Below are 12,996 nucleotides of genomic sequence, written 5' to 3' on the forward strand. Positions count from 1 at the left end.
GGGCGGGGGCTTAAAAGGGATGGGATGGGCTGGGATGGGCTGGGATGGAATAGGGAGGGAAAGTGTAGGGAGGCGAAGTGCGATAGACAATAAGCGTGCGATTTCAGGACGTGGCGTTGCACTATCTGACTTCGGCCTTGCGTGCTGTTGCCTTCGCGTAGTGTAGTCGATGGGTATCGGCGAGCTGGTGGGTGGGTGGGAGCGTGTGCTACGATGCACATGAGCGGGTCACCTAATGCTGTCGCTTCGTGGGCTCATACTCGTGTTCTGGCATCCCAATAATTAGTCCCTGTACCAGGTTTGCAGTGAGCCCGCGAAGAGGTTAGAATTGGTAGGTAGGATTGATTACACGTCCACTCATTTCTCTCGTTACTAGGTACCCTACACTAGACCACTGTGATAACCAGAAGACGGAGCGGACGCGTGGCCCAGCGGTACCTAGGCAAAGGCGCGCTTCCCGTCGCCATCGGGAACACGCTTTGGACGGTCCACGGCAGACGGAACGACGTCGTCGGGGCGATAGGCGCCGCGCCTGGCTTCTTGTCCGAGCTCGAGGTTCGAGCCCCTGGGCGTCCGGTCCTATTTTCTGTCGCTGGCGGGAGGGGCGGCTTTGACGACTTAGACCCGCGGTTGCTTTCCCATCTGCGCTTTTTCCCGGCCCAGCTGCGTCCCGCACTTTGCACGCGTTCTGCCTTGCTTTGCCTTGGCAGGGGTATGGAGATGGCTGGCCGCCCGCAGCTGCTGGGTATCGGGCGTGCGGCTGCGGGTGTGGCGGCTCTCGTGGTGGCGTGGCGACGGAGGAAGAAACATGGTTCCTGGGCGTGAAGTTGTTCAACTACGTCGAGTCTTGCGGTGGATGCTGATTCTCAGGTGTAGCGCTTTTCGGATAGGGGAACCCCCCATACCTGGTGTTCGCTGTGCGCTGATGGCAAGAAGAATTGAGTTGTGATTGCTTGGTTGGGTATGATATCCCGGCGAGCATGAGCGATTGCGGCGCGAAAGGCGGTGTTGAGTCACGCTTGGTGAACACTATGGCACCGCGGTCGTTCGTGTTCTCCGGCACATGGCGCAGGACCTCAATTTGCCTACTCTGGACACGCGTGTACGAGGGAGGTATCGCGTGAGCGGGTGGAGGATGGAAAAGAATAAGCGGGTTGGCGTTGTGGAACAGGCTGGCAAGTCCTTGAGGCCCAAATACGGATGCACAAGACACTGCAACACATACTCTTGACACTTCCACACAATCTCACATCGCACATCTCACCGTCTCTAGAAGGCCCATATTCAGCCCCACAACCAATCGCACCAAATCCCAATTCCCACCGTCTCCAACCATATCCATAACCACCACCCCCGCACCCCCGTCCCCCTCGCCCACGCCTCTCACACCCTCCACCCCTTCAACACTCGCATGCCCCGGCGTCTGCGGATCCCCAACCGGTGTCGCAAGATGATGCCCCGTGCAAATCCACTCCTCGACGCCCCTATTTACCACCCTCGCAATCTTCTCCGGCCACGTGCCCCTGTTGAAGAAATTACTGCCAGACAGGAAGTTCAGATACAAGGGACCCGGCGGGACGGGATTCGTCGCATCGGTGTTCACGCCGGGGATGAAATGCGTGGTCGAGGCGGCGCGGACGAGGTGCGCGTTGGCGTGCGTCAGCTTATGAGGGATGAAAGACGGGTGCATGATCTCGCAGAAGTCTTGGATGCAGAAGGGGCCGTGGAGGGCGTGCGTGGCGTTGTTTGGCCAGGCGGTTGCGTCGAGGCCGAGGCCGGGGGCGGCTTCGTCGGTGTCGGTGTCGGTGTCTGGGCCGGGTGAGGCGGACGTGGTCAGTTTGTAGCGCCGCACGAGGACGAGCTTGCCGCGGGCTGCGCCCAGGTATGGTATCGCCTCGTCCACATACCATTTGGATGCGTTGGGGGCGAAGTAGTGCTTCTCGAGTATGGCGGCAAGATGGGCGTCTGTAGCGCTGCCCACGCCTTCGCGCTTTAGCGAAACGAGGATTGTTTCGCTGGGATTTGCCGAAAGGAAGGCGTAGCATGCATTGAGTACAGGATCGAGGTACTTGGCGCCGGTCAGACTGATGGGAAATGCACCGTGCACGAGATATAGGTCGCGTTTCGAGGTGTCTGTTGCGCTGGCGGGCTGGACTCGGATGTCAAGGAACCGGATGCCGTTTTCAAGCTGCGTTTTGACTTCGACGACTTGGCAGCGGACAGATGGTAAGGCTCGGTAGTGCGTGTGCGAGTTGTGCGTTCCGGGGATGCTGATGGCAGAAAGGGGAAGATTATCAGGAAGATTCTGCATCCATCTTGCATAGTTGGGGAGGTGGTGTGTGTGAATAGTCAGGTGGGCTATGGGTGTCGTCGGGTGATATAGAGCAGTGTAGCTGGTTGAGGGATTGGGTGTCAGGGGCGTTAATATGCGAGAGCCTTTTTGTGTGTATGTGGGGTTGGTGTCGATGCGAAAGCGCTGTTTTCCCTCATCCTCTAATGTTAGTCTTAGGGTGGTGCTCGTTGGCGATGAAGCTGGTTTGGCATCGGGCTGCTCAAGAGCTTGAAATTGGAGCGTATATGACTCAAATGGTGCAAGCTCGACATCGACATCCTGGCGCTTGAATGACTGGACATGCAAGCCCAATTCAGGCGCCGACGGTGCTATCGCTTGAGCATTCTTCAGTGCTGACGGAAAAGCTGTAGCTTTGGATTGTTTCGTGTTAGGGTCCTCGAAGCGTTCCAAGCTCTTCAAAGTGATGGTAGCTGCCGTGAGATTTCGGACCGTCAGCGGCGGTGCCATTCAAAGAGAGAAGTCTCGTTACGATAGACGAGACGATGTCTTCCAAAGAGCGGTCGGTTCAGTGCTGTATGCTTGGGGCTGCTCTGCAGAATTTGCGAGAGCCTCGCGTTCAGGACTCCCCCCAGAAATTCACAGTGTAACAAAAAAGATCGTGATACCTTAGTCTAAGGATGGTGATGGTGGGAGAGCGAAGATTATCTTCCAGTGTCGAGGATTGAGCCGATTGTACTGATGGAGGATGATGAGAGGTACGCGTCTGCCAAGCCCGTCTAGCTGCGCATTAAGGATCCTCAATGAGACCTCGGTCACGACTTATCTTGTTAACCCTTGCTCTTGCCGAGAAAGAAGGCAGTAAAGGCCCTGTTCTAGCATTTCAGACTGTTGCGTTCACACATTGACGCAGATGTCTCAATCGCAAGGTATCATTCAGAGGACTGGTCGCATTGATTCAAACAGTAGCCACAAAATGCGCTGCGACCCACAGCTTACTCTCCTAGCCAAAGCCCTCCTCTGTCTCAAAACTGACCGATATATATACCGGGTATCGTGCAACTGAAAGATGAAGGAACAACGTGATAAACCCACCATTCCTATACTACAGGAGCAGAATCCTTCTGCGTTCATAACGCCATGTATGCCACTGACTGACGATAACCCATTCGACACTTGTAGTCATCCTTCCCAATGCAAAAGAGATGAATCATCCACGATCAATAACGCCTGGAAATGCAAAGGTCTATGATGAGATAGGTTGTGGATTGAGTAGATTCCCAATACTCATTCGCGAAGAGGTCGAGTCCGCAGTCGAAGGACGCGACTCGCTTGTCGCTTGTGCCGCATGGAAGAAGTCATTCTCTTGTCTTATCTGTTCACTTGGCGTCCGTGGCTTGACTGGGCTGCTGAACGGTTCCATTGGAGGACGCTGATCCTCTGGGAAGTTGTTATAGCGAAAATCAAAATCCGATACGAGCTTGAACGCAGTGACTTTGGCTCCACACTTTCGTGGGGTCAAGGGCGATCTTTTCGGGAATTGGATCGAGTCTGCGTTCTCATCTCTGGGCACTGCAGCCAGCTGGCCCTTGAGCTTCGGAGGGACGACCTTTGCGGTACTCTTCTTCTGTTTGAAGGTCTGCGTGATTGCCACGTTGGTCTCCTGCTTCACCTTCGTAGCCTTGCTCTTCGCGCCTGCCGACTTCTTCGGCTGAGCCTTTGCTCGTTTGGTTGCGGGTTTGGCTTCGGGCTTTCCGGTCATTTGGTCGAATGCGTTGACCTTTGCAACGACCTGAGTAGCCCTCTTCGTTCCTCTTGCAGTCTTGGAAGGCGTCTCTGGCTCTCCCGGCAAAGCCTGCGACTGTGGGCCAATGCGCGGGCTCTGAGCGGGCGTAGGCATTCCTTGGACCTTGAGGACCTTCTTGGGCGTTCTTATGACCACGCAAGGTTTATGCTTCGGTAGCTCGTCCTCGGTAACCTGCTTGTGAACGGGATCGTCCCACTTTTGCATGGCGGCATGTCGCGCGACCTCGTCGCAGGGGCCCTGGACCACCAGATCCCAAATGTTCTCCAGCTCTTTGCATTTAGGTTCAGGCTCGTTGTTGATCCAAATAGTCATGCCGTCTTTCCGGTCGCGCACGGTCGCACACATCTCTCGTACAATTCGTCGCACCCCAGGAACCTTCAAAGTCGTGCCCACCACGATGACAGCGTCAGGCCTCGTCCGCAGATCAGCTTTAGAGCAGGCACCGATGGCTTCGTCGTCCGGGTTGTGCTCATTGTACAACACCATGCGCGGTCGGAGGCGCCCGACACCGTGGCTTCTCTTGTCAACAGCTTGCCTTGCTAGATCGTCGGATTGGCAGCTGGGACAGGCAGGTGGAGCCGGTCCATCGAAGAGTTCCGGGTCGAACTCGGAAACCGTGTGGCATTTGGAGCAGACCATGTACTCCAGGCTACCGTGCAGCTGTACAGTCTTGGGCCATGGGTTCTTCTTAGGGAGAGGGATTTGTGTCTTCAGAGGGGGAAGAGAGGTATCGATGCCGTCGACATTTTGGGTATATAGGCGAAGTAGCCTGCCCTCGTGGGCGAGGGTTGCAAGAAGATGGTGGAAAGCCGTCGGCGCGGCGTTTTTTGTCTGCTGCGACAATGTGCGCACCATCTCGTGAAAATTTGAGGTGGAAGAATCATTCTGGTAGACGGACGCATCAAAGAGCTCCTTGCCCGAAGAGATACGCTTGCGCTCGTCGCGCAGCGACTTGAACAGGCCGGTGGAAGATCGGAAGTCGGGGATGCCAGCCGAGACTGAGATGCCAGCACCTGCAATCACGACGATTTTGCGCTTCTTGTGCAGCGTTTTCAAGAGGCGGTCAAGCTGCGGCTTGTCCTTGTCTGTCAAATCACGGCGGAGGTCGAGACGCTCAGTGCTGCGCTCCTTCGGATCCTCTAGCTTCCGCTTCTTGTGGGGCCGGTCGTCGTCGTCGTTGCTGGAGGGAGGTGACGGCATGGTCTCGGGAGCGGGCGACGCCTTGGCGGAGGACCGGTTGGAGGAAGATGGGGAGGGGTACCGCGAGCGGCGGCCAGCGAGCGCGCGCGACATCTCTGAGAGCTCGGAGTCGGAAAGATCAGAGAGGCTCGAGTCGGAGGCGGCAGGGGAAGGTGCGGACGAAGGCACGCTGCTCAATGGTGAGCTTGGCGCCTGCGTGGTGAGCCAGTCCATGGCGAGCAGCAGCGAAGGCGCGGCCCGGACAATGGTACAGTAGATACGATGGGGCACAGCAGTAGCCTGAGGGGCCGGGCGCACGGTCGGGGCGGCTGTCTGGTGAGGTGAAGCGAATTCAGCGGCTTGCAGAGGTCGTGAAAGCAAGCGGCAGGCGCCGTCCGAGGGGCTGCGCTGTCGTCGAGCGCCGGAACTTGGGCTTCGCTTGCTATTTCATGAGAGCGCGCAGCTAGCGCGACAGCTGTGCATCAGGCGCGCGTTGCAGCGCGCGTGGAGGGGAGGGTGCGGGCGTGTGGAAGGGAGGAGGTTGGGTCGCAGCTGCCGCAGAGGGATGACGGGGGGGAGTCGCTAGACGCAATGTTGGAAAGGTCCGGGCGCCTTTTGTTTACACCTCCGGTCCCACGTCCTGCTCCACCGGCTCTTTTAGCTCCCAATTGTGCATATTGCACTGCAGGATAAATCAAGGCGCATCATGGCACTTCTGTTCTCTGTTTGCAGCTTCCACGTTTCGTCGTGTTGGCGCGGGCGGCAAAGGCCATGGCGATTGTGCGATGCCCAACTGCGCTGACACGTTGCGCCGTGAACTGGTCTTTGCCTTGACATGAGGTGGTCCGGTCGAGCACGACTGGAGGTCCACCGTGCCGCAGTGGCAGATTGGAAGCCATTGACTCGACTCGAGGATGCTGTCTTCCGATCCAACGACGGCAAGCCTCCGGCCAAGGAGCGGGCAGCAGGTCAAGCGCGGCTGCGGGTCGGAGCACTTTACTCAAACCACGAGCCGACTAGTGTATGTCACTTCACCTGCCGTGCTGAAGCTGATGCAGCCTCAGGGTGCGAGCCGTGGAGATGCGTGGAGATGCGTGCATCACACGCGAGTGTCGCGAAAGAGAAACGCACCGCCACAGGTGAGGCTAGAGATGACACTAGCCGCCTTAGCTCTGCGCTAAGAGTCGAACCAATCAGTCGTTCGCATCGTCAACCTTCACATCTCGCTACGAGGCTTCGACATCCTCTATTTCTGCCTACCAATTCTCACCATCCGTTTTCGTGATACCCGGCGCTCTTCGCCACGTGGAGTTCGATCTGATGCCGTTTGCTCTGCAATCGAGAGCGCCTCTGTTTCATTTACCGTAGTCTTCACATTGTTTTCTCTGCCTCGCCTCGGATCCCCTGTCGGCTACCATGGAAGACCAAACCTATGATAGCATGGATGTGGACGATCTGTTTGGGGACTCAGAGCAGGTCACCTTGCCGTCGATGAACATGTCTGCCTCCCCGCCCGTGAAGGGTCTTGCAAAGAGGCTCGATGAGCTAGCCACCAGCGGATGCTGCTCGTAAGTCAAATATATTACCGCACGCCTTTGCGTTCAATTGAAAATGCTTTAATTATACTTCTCCTCTGGCATGTTACCAACTTGCAAGGCTTAGGCTGATCTTGCTACAGGAGAATAGCATGGTCTAAAAATGGTTGTATCGCATACATCGTCCCAGATGGCCTCGGCGTAAACCTGAGAGTCTTTTCCCGGACTGGTTCGACTGAGAAATGGGACCTTGGTACAGACGTTCAACTTGATATACCGCATCAGAGCGATGAGTTCCCTCTGGTGCACCTTTCCTGGAGTCATCTGGGCAATGATCTTGCCGTCGTCAACGCGGCTGGCCACGTGATGATTTTCTCCTGCGCCATGGTTCTGGACCGCATGAACTTCACGCGGACAGAGCTGTCTCAACCAGATAACGAGATTGACGCCGTAGTGGGCATGCATTGGCTTGCAATCTACCCTTACGAGCAGAAGGTGAACCAATGAAGATTCTCACGCAAGGAATGACGCTAACAAGTGTAGAATCACATTGCATGGTCTGCGCATAAGAGTGGTGATAAATGGAACTTCAATATCACTTCGCAGATGTTCAGGGACATGCATCACGCCGTCGACCAAAAAGCGTGCTTGGTTTACTTGATGAGGAAGGGTGACCTCAAGCTCCGCTTTCAGCAACCGGATAGCAGCTGGTCAGAGGTGTCCGTATCCTTGAGAGCCATTCTACACACGAATGACACATTCACGCACGCCGCCTTCGCTTCCAACAATGGTATGTTACTCCTTCTCACCAGGTATTCCATCTAATATATACAGATAATAAGCTTTTGATGGCCACCTACGACGTGTCTCGTCGTCTACATCTTTATAGAATAGAAGCTGTGTGGAACATTCCGCAACTGCCTGATCGAACGCAATTGAAGGTCTACGAGAAGCCCGAACTTCAAGTGACCGAAATCACAACCGAAGACAACTGCCATCCCGCCATGATCGACAGCAGCGGGCTGCCAGGCGGCTCGGAATCCAAGGTCCCAGTCTCCGCTCAATTAACGCATCTCGATTTTCTCCCCATCACGCCAGAAGATGGCGACGGGTCCGTGCCTACCATTCAAGCCATTTTCGTAACCCCACCAAACATAGTCGCTGTTGACCAGACACATCCGCAACCAAGTCCTTCAAGCATAGTGGCCAAGTGGGAGGTGCACCAGACTGAGCAAAACCAGTTGCATCCCAGTCTCGACAAAGTCACTTCTAAGAAGAAGAGTGTGGGCTCCGTGTCTGCGCGCACTATTTGGCAACTAAGGAGACAGCCGGACACCATGACCCATATGAACCAAGTCATCTTGTCGTGCATTCCACTGTGGTATAACATGATCCTCGCTTTTTGCTACAGTGACGGTACCATCGAATTGAAGAAGCGCAAGACTCAAGAAACCATTACGCCAGACTACAACACTGAGGTCGTTTCTTCAATGGCCCAGGCTGGGTACACGTTTCCCACGCTGGACTCGGCACTCAACGTCGCTTTGTCACCGAATCACTGCATTGCAGCGTGCATGCAAGCAGACTGCAAGATAAAGTTACATCCTACACAATACAACTACGGCTCTCTCGCAACAGACGACAACGACCAAGATCAGTCCGCCTCGGCCGCATTAGCCGCCCTTGTCCTCCAGCATACCACCGCAGCCAACCAATACTTCTGCAGCGACGATATCTTCTCCGTGATGGGCCCGCTCAGCGAAGAACGCAAGCGTATTTTCATCCTTTTGATGTTTCAAGCCCTCAACGTGAAGATCGACTGCGGCATCGTCGACGATGGTACAAACCAGAACCATCTCATCCTGCTCGGCCGCTCCCCATTTTTCGTCAAGACACTCTCAGCACTGCACCTCCTCGGTCTCCAAGGCAGCGTCGACCGAGCACTCACCAGCAAAATGGCGTGGATGGTCCTCAACATCAAATACGTCACACAGATCCTAACCACAATCGCCCGCATGCACGGCAACATCGACAAGAACGCTGTTCGCCCCGAAGTTGTTCCACAATTCGTCGGCATCTGCCGCTGGATCATGCATTTCATGGTGTACCTCATCGACGAGCTGCTCCAGATCGGGCAGGCCTTCCAGTCCGTCCCATCCTCCTCGCTCACCCCGCAGCTTCTCCAACAGAAACTCGCCGCGATGAACAAGCCCGCCTTATTGCTCCTGCTCAGCAGCTTCCCCCGCATGATGATGAAGCTCTGGGCCAACCCTATCCAGTGGGTCCAGCGCACCGCGTACGGGTATGTCCAAAACGCAAACGCGTCACCGGAGATGCGCAAGCTGTACTACCCGCTGCACATGGCGCTCACCGAGGCGCCGCTCGACTGGCGCCACTTCGAGGCGCTCATCAGCGAGGCCCAGCACCTCGTGCGGAGCTGCTACAAGCAGGCCAACGCGTCCGCCGAGGACCGTGACCAAGTCGAACGCGAGCTCCTCCTCGGCCGCATCCCGCCCATCCTGTTCCCTGCAGCCCGCAGGCTGGTTACCGACACGCTGTTCGCGGAGCCCTCGGCGCAGGGCACCTGTCTCGCGGACAAGGTCGACATGGCGAAGATCCTCTTCTTCGACACCACCTGGCTCGGCCTGACGACCTCCAAGCGCGCCGCCCACTGGTTCGACAGCCACGTCGTGGACGTGTGCCAGAAGATGGTGATCCGCGGGACGGGGGCGCACACGCACCCGCTTGTGGGGCGGGACGCGCAGAACGGGCGTGGCCGCAGCGATAGCATCCAGAGCGTTGCGGGGACCGAGGACCCGAAGAGGAGGAAGCAGCTCAGGAAGTGTGTGAGGTGTGGGGCGTACATGGAGGATGTGACGATGGGGCTGCCCGGGTATGCACCGACGCATGTGAGCTGGTTGATGGGCGTTGCGAAGCACTGTGTGTGTGGGAATAGCTGGATGCTTGCGCCGGAGAAGAAGAGTTGAGTAGATGCTATACCTCTCCAGCACTATGGTATATTTCCTAGCAAAGGCAATAGCGAATCGGGGTTCACAGAGCACATTTCTTGAGTATGGGTAGTAGGAGCAGACACTCCATGTGTGTTGCGTTCAAATACGGACATTTCTATTTGACTTTTTGGCTTCGTCACACGCTCATCAGGAGCGCTTCCTCGTGAGACCAGACAACCCGCTACAAAACTACCAGGTGCAGAAGCATCAAAACTCGCAACTACTGGAGACTTCACATCTATCCCTTGGCAGCACCAGCCTTGATGAGCAGAATATCGCCGTCCTCGACAACGTAGTCCTTGCCCTTGGTCATGATCTTGCCCTTGGCCTTGACCGACGCTTCGTCACCCTCCTCCCTCAGGACCTTGTAGTTGTACACGACGGCCTGGATGAACGTCTTCTCAAAGTCACCGTGAATGACACCAGCAGCCTGTGGCGCCTTTGTGCCGTTCCTGAGAGTCCATTGCCTGACCTCATCTGTACCTGTTGTGAAGAAGCTGCCGAGGTTGAGAGCCTTGCGCATAGTAACAACGATCTTGGGGAGCGCCGACTTGGTTCCGATAGCCTCACACTCCTTGGCGGCCTCCTCCTCGGTCATCGCACCGAGGCGCTCTTCTAGCGAGACAGACACGGGGATGACTGGGTCGCCGTTTGTGTTCTCCTTCACCCATTGGGCGATCTTGGGGAGATTCTTGTTCTTCTGGCGGATGTAGTCCTTCTCGCTCAGGTTGACGAGGTAGACGACAGGCTTTGCGGAGAGGAGGAAGAGCGGGTTGATGTGTTCAACCTTTGAGTAATTAGCGCAGAACTCTCACGAGCTTGTACATTAATAAATGGGTGAGTAGGTAGTCAGAATCGGACGTCATCTCATAAAGCCCTGGCGTTACTAGGGCATCAAAGAGCTGGGATTATAGAGCAATCGCTCTTTTTCATCTTTCGGGGAAATGTAGGTGGAGAGAAAATTTTGCGACGTACCTGCTTGGGGCTCCAGTTCTTTCGGCGGACGTCGATGCCGTCCTTGAGCATCTGCAGGACCTCCTCTACGGTAGCCTGCTCCTCCTTGAGTTTCTTCATCTCCAAGCTCTGGCCGCCTCTCCGCGTCTCCTTGACGAGCTTCTCCAGCGATTTCTCAACGAACTCAATGTCCTTGAGACGAAGCTCCTCGCTGATGATGTTCAGGTCACGAACAGGGTCGACATCCCCCTCGACGTGGATGATCTCGGCGTCGTCGAAACACCTCACAACCTGGAAGATGGCATCGACAGCGCGGATGTGCGACAAGAAGGCGTTTCCAAGACCGGCACCAGTTGATGCGCCCTTGGTCAGACCGGCGATATCGTACACGGTCAAATTGGCAGGCACGACCGACTTAGGCTTGTAGTGCTCGACGAGCCAGTCGAAGCGTTCATCAGGGACGATGACACGCGCCTCTTCGGGGTCGATTGTGGCGTATGGAAAGTTCTGCGCGGGTCAATGCGCGGCGACGACTGGAGCAAAAGGTGCGACTTACGGCAGGATTGCCAAGGTGGCACTTTGTGATGGCCTGGAACAGCGTCGATTTACCGACGTTCGCAAGCCCGACCTGGCGTCTACTGTTAACGTGAGAACGAGACAACCACGACGCGAGGGCTCCTACTCACGATGCCGCTCTTCAGCGAGTTGCCGGGCCGGCCGAGGAGCACCTTCTCCTCTACGACGTTCTTCTTGGGAGGCATCTTCTTTGGCTTTGACGCACCGCGCGCGAGAGTGCGGGCTGAGGAGGTGAAGCTGACGCGAAGGGTGGATGAAAAATTAAGCGCGGCAGAAGAGGCGATGGCAGTGCTTGCTGCCGGTCGGGTAAGGGTGGGTATCACAGAAGAAAAAGAAAAGAGGATGTACCGTGGGCGCGTCGTGGTGGATGAAAGGAGGGGCAGCATTTTCGTAATGTGACTTAAAGGAAAGTCAGTTTTTGAGGAAGGCGCTAACTGGTTGGGTGCAGCAGCTGGCGCGAGCTCAACCTCTCCAAGAGCGGCGCTGTCTCTCATCCCCGCATACTTGATCACACTCCTCTCCTGAAGGGCTGGTCCCGTCCTGCGCCCTTCCCACTATCCTCCTCTTCATATCCCTATTCACCAGCCCGGCGTTTGTCCCTTCAATTGACATTCATGCCTCCCGTTGCCTGATAGGTGCTCGTGTGAGCTGAGCAAACGAACATAGTCTAGCAGATCACGCCGTACATAGTAGCGAAGCCATAACCTGACACAATACATCATCCCACACGACATGTCTTCCTCCACACGCCCCAAACCGACCCGCAAGAGCTCCTCGAACCACCGCAACACGCTCTCACTTCAGAAGACGGAGATCAAGATACACATATACGACCTGCTCCCCCCCGGCAAGGTTTCGACCATGCTATGGGCTATCGGTAGCTCTCTCCTGCACTCAGGCGTCGTTATTGGCGATAGGGAGTATGCCTATGGTGGGCACGACCAGCGCGGCCTCAGTGGAGTCTACTACACAAAGCCCGGTCAAGAACCACCGGGCGGAACCTTTCGACAAGCGCTTCTACATGGCTTCTCCTTCCGACCGCAGGAAGAGCTGGACGCCATAATACACGAGGTAGCAACTTCATGCTGCTCTTCAAACAAAACCTCCGCTAACGGCGACAGGCCTCTCAACAATTCATGGGAACCTCGTACAACCTCCTCACCAAGAACTGCAACCATTTCACCTCCTACCTCTGCGACAAACTCACCGGTCGCTCCGCGCCGAGCTGGCTGAATCGCGCCGCTAGCATAGGCGTAGCCCTGCCATGCGGTTTGTATTCACCCTGTCACTCTAATCATAACAACATCTGACGAAACAGTCGTACCACGGGAATGGATATCGCCACCGGATCATGATACTGCGGATGGAGAGCTCCTTGACGAGGACTTCGAAGACGAAAGATCGTCTATGCTGCGACACGACGAACGGAGACGGCGGCTGCGGGCGACCGAGGACGACGCGCAGGACTGGGAGGACGCGCAGACGGAGAGGATATCTGGCGCTAGCGGTGGAAGTGACCAAAGAGGCCCAAGAGGACATCCTCGGTATTCGTCCGCAGATCATGCACCCAGAATTGTCAAAGACACTGAGAATAGGGCGATACCTGCTGCTGAGAGAGCGCCGCTCCCCAGAAGAATAACATGA

General features: G+C 56.1%; 5 protein-coding genes across 5 annotated transcripts; 2 read left to right on the forward strand and 3 right to left on the reverse strand.

Moving 5' to 3' along the window:
* Positions 1-1,238: 1,238 nt before the first annotated feature.
* On the reverse strand, positions 1,239-3,007 carry CC84DRAFT_179519 (1-phosphatidylinositol phosphodiesterase precursor). Its single transcript, XM_018185470.1, has one exon. The coding sequence runs from the start codon at positions 2,798-2,800 to the stop codon at positions 1,247-1,249; it is 1,554 nt and encodes a 517-aa protein (XP_018043425.1). The 5' UTR covers positions 2,801-3,007; the 3' UTR covers positions 1,239-1,246.
* A 224-nt stretch (positions 3,008-3,231) lies between these two features.
* On the reverse strand, positions 3,232-5,849 carry CC84DRAFT_1160300 (DHS-like NAD/FAD-binding domain-containing protein). Its single transcript, XM_018177466.1, has one exon. It carries the CDS (start codon positions 5,508-5,510, stop codon positions 3,537-3,539), a length of 1,974 nt encoding a protein of 657 aa, XP_018043426.1. The 5' UTR covers positions 5,511-5,849; the 3' UTR covers positions 3,232-3,536.
* Positions 5,850-6,495: 646 nt separating this feature from the next.
* On the forward strand, positions 6,496-9,929 carry CC84DRAFT_179583 (uncharacterized protein). Its single transcript, XM_018185471.1, has 4 exons — positions 6,496-6,844; positions 6,955-7,306; positions 7,355-7,601; positions 7,646-9,929. Exons 1-4 carry the CDS (start codon positions 6,693-6,695, stop codon positions 9,796-9,798), a joined length of 2,904 nt encoding a protein of 967 aa, XP_018043427.1. The 5' UTR covers positions 6,496-6,692; the 3' UTR covers positions 9,799-9,929.
* On the reverse strand, positions 9,891-11,537 carry CC84DRAFT_1255191 (GTP-binding protein-like protein YchF; the record flags this gene model as incomplete). Its single annotated transcript, XM_018184514.1, has 4 exons — positions 9,891-10,609; positions 10,798-11,283; positions 11,333-11,404; positions 11,463-11,537. The coding sequence occupies 4 exons, from the start codon at positions 11,535-11,537 to the stop codon at positions 10,061-10,063; spliced, it is 1,182 nt and encodes a 393-aa protein (XP_018043428.1). The 3' UTR covers positions 9,891-10,060.
* Positions 11,538-11,853: 316 nt separating this feature from the next.
* On the forward strand, positions 11,854-12,996 carry CC84DRAFT_1110099 (DUF862-domain-containing protein; the record flags this gene model as incomplete). The annotated part of the gene is made up of 4 exons (XM_018175240.2): positions 11,854-12,423; positions 12,474-12,621; positions 12,671-12,896; positions 12,948-12,996. The coding sequence occupies exons 1-4, from the start codon at positions 12,085-12,087 to the stop codon at positions 12,994-12,996; spliced, it is 762 nt and encodes a 253-aa protein (XP_018043429.1). The 5' UTR covers positions 11,854-12,084.

Source organism: Paraphaeosphaeria sporulosa (assembly GCF_001642045.1).
Source record: "Paraphaeosphaeria sporulosa strain AP3s5-JAC2a unplaced genomic scaffold CC84scaffold_1, whole genome shotgun sequence".
Classification (NCBI taxonomy): Eukaryota; Fungi; Ascomycota; class Dothideomycetes; order Pleosporales; family Didymosphaeriaceae; genus Paraphaeosphaeria; species Paraphaeosphaeria sporulosa.

Excerpts from the sequence above, each read along its gene's own strand:
- CC84DRAFT_179519 (XM_018185470.1), bottom strand. The coding sequence starts at position 2,800 with ATGGCACCGCCGCTGACGGTCCGAAATCTCACGGCAGCTACCATCACT.
- CC84DRAFT_1160300 (XM_018177466.1), bottom strand. The coding sequence starts at position 5,510 with ATGGACTGGCTCACCACGCAGGCGCCAAGCTCACCATTGAGCAGCGTG.
- CC84DRAFT_179583 (XM_018185471.1), top strand. The coding sequence starts at position 6,693 with ATGGAAGACCAAACCTATGATAGCATGGATGTGGACGATCTGTTTGGG. Across the intron at positions 7,307-7,354 it reads TCTACCCTTACGAGCAGAAG|AATCACATTGCATGGTCTGC; the intron begins GTGAACCAATGA and ends TAACAAGTGTAG. Across the intron at positions 7,602-7,645 it reads CGCCTTCGCTTCCAACAATG|ATAATAAGCTTTTGATGGCC; the intron begins GTATGTTACTCC and ends TAATATATACAG.